Genomic DNA, 7,632 nt, shown 5'->3' with positions numbered 1-7,632 from the left:
CATCCATGCTCATTAAGTGAAGCCTGTGAAAACCATGCCCATACCACATGGTTGGCAATGAATGTCTGTGATTGGTCCTCCTTAGTCTCAGCTTTAAATGAATGAGAACAGGCTGAAACACTTGATATTAATTGTATTATTTTTAATATTTTTATAGTATTAAACCGCAAGTCTTAATGTATAACCTATTCTCAAAGCCCTGGACAGTCTGAGTGTGTGTGTGTGTGTGTGTTCATGGTTCATCACAGGAATGTACTAATTATACACTCAGCGGCTTTGTCTCTTTAAAAGATCTTGAGACTCGGCTTAATTTGTGTCCGGAAAACCGAAAACTGAACAAAGCATGACTCATCCGAATCTCCGGCCATCTGCTCCTAAAACACGGGTTCCCAGCCCCAGTTCTGGAGACCCTGTATGGTTCGTGTCTTCCCTGATCAAACACAGCTGAAGCCGTTCATCAGCTAATTACCAATCTCCTCGAGGGTTCGGGCAGGTGTTTCAGGTGTGTGTGATCTAGGATAGAACACTGAGATAGGGACCCACTGTGTTCCCTGACCGATGTTGAGCAGTGAGGGAACGCAACAGCATATCGTGCCCCATGATACTGCTGTAATGGGAAGGGTGGAGCCTGGTGGTACTCTAACATCAGCTTCTTTACTCATCTTTTATATACTGTACTATATACTATATAGACAAAAGTACCCCATTCTAAACCCACAGGCATTATTAATAAGGAGTTGCCCCCCTTTGCTCTAAGCTCTACCAGCAGCAGCAGCAGGTCTGGAGCTCTGCTGCAGTTACTGAGTCAGTTGGAGGCTTTTCTGCACTCTGCTCTGAGCTCAGCACTCGGCCCTGACCCCGCTCTGTAACTTTACGTGGTCTGACAGACACTCGGTGGCTGAGCTGCTCTCTGTGAGCTGTTCCTCCTAAACTCTTCCACTGTTCAATAATAACACCACTCACAGCTGATGGAGGAAGATCTAGGAGGGAGGAGATTTCACCAGCTGACTGGTGTCTGTCTGTCTGTCGATCTAGTGTACAAACTGCTAGGCCACAATCTGTCTGTATCCAGTGGTTGTGAGTGCGCTCTGAAAAATAAAGGTTCAGGCCACTGTGGAGAAGGTTGACCAAAAAAGGCCTCACTGTATGTTTTCCTGTCTTCCCACAGGCACATACCAGGGCCAGTGGGTGGGTGGCATGCGGCATGGTTACGGCATACGGCAGAGCGTCCCCTACGGCATGGCGGCCGTCATCCGCTCGCCCCTGCGTACCTCCATAAACTCTCTGCGTTCGGAGCACAGCAACGGCACGGCGCTGCTGGCGGGTGAGCGGGCGGGCGTGGGCCCAGGCGTAGGAGCGGGCGGCTTGGTGGCCAGCCCCGCTGTCTCTCGCGGCGGCTTCGTTCTGACGGCCCACAGCGAGGCCGAGCTGCTGAAGGGGAAGAAGAACAAAGGCCTGTTCCGGCGCTCACTCCTCAGCGGCCTCAAGCTGCGCAAGTCCGAGTCCAAGAGCTCGCTGGCCAGCCAGCGCAGCAAGCAGAGCTCGTTCCGCAGCGAGGCGGGCATGAGTACGGTCAGCTCGGCCGCCTCCGACATCAACTCCACCATTAGCCTGGGAGAGGGAGAGAGCGAGCTGCCAGCTGGTGAAGAAGACGTGGACGCCACGGCCACGGAGAGCTACGCCGGAGAGTGGAAGAACGACAAGCGGACGGGCTGCGGTGTCAGCCGGCGCTCTGACGGGCTCTGCTACCAGGTGGGTTCCATCCTTCTCCTCATGTCCATGTGGGTTTCCTCCTCGTTCTCCAGTCTCCTCCCACCTCTCATGAACATATATGGTAGGTGAACTGGCTACTGGCCCTAGGTATGACCCCAGCGATGGCCTGGTGCTACATCCTGAAGCTAGTCCTGCTTTGCACATCATGCTTCCTGGTAGACTCACTGGTCTGACCCTGAGCAGGATGAAGGGGATGAAAGGGGATGGGTGGATGAGGAGCTGGTCCTTATGAACCCTGTATGAAGGCCCGCACTACAGTTTTTTCACCTGCATTACTTATCATCAATATCATAGACCCTAAAATAGAACCCTGTGGGACTCCATGATTGTTTATTTAGTTGGATTAATACCAGAATAATAAACCTGGGAGGTCGAAAGGTTAAGGGCCTTGTTCAAGGGACCAACTGTGGCAGCTTAGTGAACCCAGGTAGGGGTTTGGGTTGGAGTTGGAGTGGCTTGTGCTTTGTGCTAGAAGGCCAGACCCTCCTCTGAATAGTGGAGCCAGGACTGAAGGATATGGCAGTTGAAGTTAAAGGGTGATGGCAGTGGGTTGCGAAGACTTTGTCGTAGGTAGATTGAGAGTAGGAGGGCCTTCAGGCAAGTTCCTCCTCCCAAAATTCACATTTCACAACCCCACTGTTGAGAATCTTCAGTTTCTGCCGTAAAGTTACTTTTTTGTAGGCAACAATGTACCATGTAAACCATCACAATGCCAATTTAAGATGATATCGCCCACCTCTACTACCAGGGAGAGTGGATGGGGAACAAGCGCCACGGGTACGGCTGCACCACCTTCCCCGATGGCACCAAGGAGGAGGGCAAATACAAGCAGAACGTTCTGGTCAGTGGCAAGCGCAAGCACCTCATCCCACTGCGCGCCAGCAAGATCCGCGAGAAGGTGGACCGGGCGGTGGAAGGGGCCGAGAAGGCCGCTGATATCGCCAAGCAGAAGGCGGAGATCGCTCTGTCCAGGTGAGTCGCTCGTCCTAGATGTTGGTCTCAGTCCTAGATGCTCAGGCCACAGAAGCCCACAGACCATCTGATGCTCATTGCACGCCAAGGTGGGCACGGGTGTAGGAGGTTTGCCAGCTGTCATTTGTTTGGTTGGTTGGTCGGTTGGCATGTAAGTCAGTCAAAGTAGGCGGGGAATTAGAAGAATTAGAGGGTGGAGGAGAGTGTGATGGAGGAGAGTGTGAGAGTGTGCTAATTGGTGGTGCCTAAGCTTCCATTGTTTTTTAGCCACATTAGCATTGTAGCTCCAGTGCTACTAAACTAAAGAACCCAAAATGATAGGCAGAATGGTCGCACAGCTAAAGTGGTCTCCTCGTCTGGGTAGTTGCTAGGCTGTTTTGGCTAAGCTTCAGAGAGTCCAGAGACAGAGCTGACTTGCAGAAGTCTGGGAACGTCGAGGCAGCCTATGGATTTCTGGTGTATCGTCATGCTGGCTGAAGCCTGTATCGATGTAGGGCAGCAGAGGCACGCATGATCAATAACGCAGGCATGTGTGAACAGCCCAGTCCAGTCCACATGGGTTTGTATTTGCATCTGACTTTGTCAAAAACTTTGTGCACAGATCAGCCATAACATTAAAACCACCCACCTAAGAATGTGTAGGTTCCTCTCATACCGCCAAAACAGCTCTGACCATTCGAGGTATGGACTCCACAAGGCCTCTGAGGGCGTCCTGGACTAACATTAGCAGCAGATCCATTACTGATTGGTTCATGGTGGTCCTTCCTTGGAGCACTTTCGGTAGGTACTGACCACTGCATACCAGGAGGGAACACCCCACACAAGACCTGCTTCCTGATGTTCTGATGATCCAGTCGTCTAGACGTCTAGCCAAGAACTGGCTAGATATACAGTATATCCACCCCTTTGACAGGAGCCCCTGAAACCAGATCATCAATGTTAATGTATAATTCAGATTCAGTCAGCGGTGGTTTTAATGTTATGGATGATAATATTATTAAAGTATGTAATTTATGCACTGATTGATCAGACTCTAATGAATGTGATTAGCTTGGCTCCTCCCCAAATGAAGAGGGTAGTGGTAGAGGTGGAGCTCTGAAGAATAACAGAGCAAGAAGACAGAGAGAGAGAGAGATTTCCGCATTATGCCAACAGTGCTGGCGACCTGCCGAATAGAGAGAGCAGGAAGGCAAAGCAGGAACGAAGCCAAATCTCTCTCTCTCTCTCTCTCTCTCTCTCTCTCTCTCTCTCACTCTCTCTCTCTCTCTCTCTCTCTCTCTCACTCTCTCTCTCTCTCTCTCTCTCTCTCTCGCTCTCTCTCCAATCCATCATTGTATGATTGTACTATAAATGTCAGGAGAGCATATGTTTGTAAGCATGTGTTTGATCGTAAACACTCACACCTGGGCACTGGTGGCCGTGTCTGTGTGGGAGTGTGTGTGTGTGTGTGTGTGTGTGTGTGTGCAAACGTGCATAGGTATGCATGTACTATATTTGGATCATCACTCACCCCTCAAATCCCATTGACCTCATTATACTGTGAGCAGTGCAATCACTCCAGCTTAGTGCTGCCCAGCCGACCCTGCAACCAGTGGCCCGCACGCACTTCCGGCCTGCTCTCAGCGCTGGAGCGCGCAAGGGTCAGTCTCCCACGCGCTACAGCAGCGAGTACGGTACGGACACTGCCCTGTCGCCGCCCCGCAGAGCTGGTCTCACACTCATATTAGGCTCCGCCTTAACCTAAATGTAATAAATCCACCTAGACACGTTCTAGATAACAGTGAGTCTTACAGTGTCAGAAACCACACAGTCACGCTATTAGAGGTTGCTCAACACCTCCACCTGCTTTCAGGAGAGTGTGTGATGGTTTAGTCCTGCAGTTAGTGGTTGCTAAGGTGTTGCTATGTGGTTCCAATGGTGTTGGCAGGTGGTCACCATCGCAGGTGATTGGTATGGTGTTACTAAGTAGTCTTGGAATTCCGGGTGGCTCCTTTGATGTCACCAAGCTTTTTGCTAGGTGTTTGCAATGCTGTTGCTAAGTGGTTGCTATGCTGTTGCTAGGTGGTTGATATGATGCTGCTTGATGGTTGCTTTGGTGTTGCTGTGGTATCCAAAGGGGCATCATGTGTTTAGGTGGTTGATATTATGTTGCTAAGTGGTTATTATGTTTTTCCAGGTGATTGCTATGATGTTACTAAGTTGTTTGCTGGCTGGTTGCTATGCTGTTGCTAGGTGATTGATATGATGCTGCTAGGTGGTTGCTTTGGTGTTGCTGTTGTATCCCAAGTGATATCATGTGTTTAGGTGGTTCATATTATATGCTGTTGCTACATGTTGTTGTATAATCCCAGGTGGTTGCTATGGTGTTGCTAGGTGGTTGAAATTATGTTGCTGTGGTATCCCAAGTGACATGTGTGTGTTTAGGTGATTGATATGATCTTGCTAAGTGGTTGTTATTGTGTTGCTACATGTTGTTGTGGTTTTCCAGGTGATTGCTATGATGTTACTAGGTGGTTCCTATGGTGCTGGCAGGTGGTCACAACCCCAGGTGATTGGTATGGTAGTTGTCTTGGAATTCCGGTTGGCTGCTTTGATGTCAACAAACTTTTTGCTAGGTGTTTGCCATGCTGTTGCTAAGTGGTTCCTATGGTGTTGCTAGGTGGTGGCTGTGTTCTTGCTAAAGAGTTGCTAGAGTGTTACAATGGTATCCCAGGTACTTGATATGACGTTGCTAGGTGGTTGCTATGGGTTTGCTAGGTAGTTCCTTTTGTATCCCAGGTGGTTGCAATGGTGTTGCTAAGTTTTTGCCATGGTGTTGCTATGTGGTTGCTCTAGTGTTGTTAGGTAGTTGCTCTTGATTTGTATAGAGGTTGCTTTGCATTGTGCAACCATAGCAATAGACATAATCTGCAGACGATCTGCAGACAGATTCATCCTTAGACAAGCTGTCCTGGGACCCTATCCCCACAACGCCTTATCAGAAAACCTCCTTAATGCTGATGCTGCTAATAATCAATTAAAGCTAGTAAGGCTTCAGTTAGCTTTATGTAACAAGATCAAGCTAATCGCTCTCCATCAGCCCACACCCAGTCTGGCATTTACAGATGAAGCACTCCTTTATCGATCCGAGTGTATCATGATTTTACAGGCAGAATATTAAGCATGTAGATATTGATTTATTCCGATTTACAGATTTACTGTTGTTCATTCAGCGCTAGATGGCATATTTAGGCATGTTGTGAGATTTGAACCCCTTTATTTACATCTTAAGCTTGCCTAAGGTGCCGCATCCATTTCCATAATAAATGTATTTGGTATTAAGCAGGTCAGGACTTTTAGGACTAGTCCTGTAAGTATATTTAGTAAATGTGCTCATGAGATTCCCCCCAATCTTTTCTCTTAGAAATGCATAAACCAGGTTATAAATAAGACCCTTATCTGACCTTATGAACCATCCTCTTTAACTCTGCATACACGCTATATGGACAAAAGTATTGGGACACCTGCTCATTCATTGTTTAAAAAGACTCTGTCCATTGGAGTAACTGTCTCTGCTGTCCAGGGACGAAGGATTTCTACTAGATTTTGGAGCAGGAGCGTTGCTGTGAGAATTTGATTGCATTCATACTAACAAACAGTGTTAGTAAGGTGAGGATGTTGGATGATGATCACCACCCCACCTCATCATCTCCAACTCATCCCAAAAGTACTGGATGGAGGGATGGAGCTCAACCACCATCATTCCAGAGAACACAGTTCTTCCACTGCTCCGCAGCTCAATGCTGCTGGGGGGCTTTATATATCCCTCTACTAGCCCACGCCTGGCATTAGATTTATGTTTTTTTATATATATAAGCATATATTTGCTTCAGGCAGTCCTATTCTATTGGCAGTACTTCTCTACAGGGACTAGACAAGCTGTGTGCGTCTACTGTGCACACCTGTCCACAAACATTTGGACACATAGTGTCTTTGACTGTGTTTATCCTATGGTTCCCATGGTTCTTTATGCAACCGACGTGGTTCTTTTACGGCTGAAAGAACCCACTGTAGCAGCGTAGTATGCACCGTAACCTTCTGTTCAACTTGAGGTCAGATCAGGGTAAAGTAGCCTTTCACAACGGGCATGAATATTGTATATGGGAGGAACACCGGGGAGAATGTGTGAGTCCTCAAACTACAGCACAGAAAACCCACCAGTCATAAAGCCTTGGTGGCCTGAGGAGGACAGGCGGACAGTGTCTTTCCAAGGAATGGTCTAAAAGGAGGGTCTACAGACCAGGAGGCTGAGGACCAGGAGAACATGGCCCAGACAAAAGATCAGAGTGTTTCAAGGAACAGTGCGGAGAGGGAGGGCGGGGAGCCTCTGACTCAACTTTCTCAGAATAGAATAACTAGTGTTTCAAGGAACAGGGAAGATGGACTAAGGGGATAACGCTGAGAGAAGTTTCTAGATAACAGGCCTTGATGTTACTCAGGATGTGATTAATCCTTTAAATATCAACAGGCTTTACCCGTCTTCAGTCACGTAGATCCTCAGTGTAGTGAAAGAGAGGGAGCTTTCCCTTTAATCCTCCATATAAAGGGCCTACAGTGTTCTTACATATATAACCATTCATTGCTACTGTTGTGAGGATTTGATTGCATTGATTGGATGATGATCATCACCACCCAACCTTATCGTTCTCAACTCCCCAACTCATCTCAAAAGTACTGGATGGAGCTCCACCATCATTCCAGAGAGCACAGCTCCTCCACTGCTCCACATCTTCTGAATGCTGGGGGGCTTTATAATACCCCTCTACTAGCCCACGCCTGGCATTATTAGGCAGCAAGGTGTCAATAGGTTCATGATGTTGATCTGCTCCAGAGAGTCCTATTCTATTG

General features: G+C 48.2%; 1 protein-coding gene across 1 annotated transcript in view; it reads left to right on the top strand.

The window, feature by feature from the left end:
* Positions 1-1,172: 1,172 nt before the first annotated feature.
* The window catches only part of LOC140548986 (junctophilin-3-like), a 23,396-nt gene continuing 16,936 nt past the window's right edge, over positions 1,173-7,632 (top strand). Inside the window, exons 1-2 of the mRNA XM_072672164.1 lie at positions 1,173-1,752; positions 2,522-2,745. Of these exons, the coding sequence (XP_072528265.1) occupies positions 1,198-1,752; positions 2,522-2,745 (779 nt within the window). The 5' untranslated portion in view covers positions 1,173-1,197. The remainder of the gene's footprint in view (positions 1,753-2,521; positions 2,746-7,632) is intronic.

Source organism: Salminus brasiliensis, unplaced genomic scaffold (genome assembly GCF_030463535.1).
Source record: "Salminus brasiliensis unplaced genomic scaffold, fSalBra1.hap2 scaffold_98, whole genome shotgun sequence".
NCBI lineage: Eukaryota > Metazoa > Chordata > Actinopteri > Characiformes > Bryconidae > Salminus > Salminus brasiliensis.
This window is presented reverse-complemented; position numbering and strand designations above follow the sequence as displayed.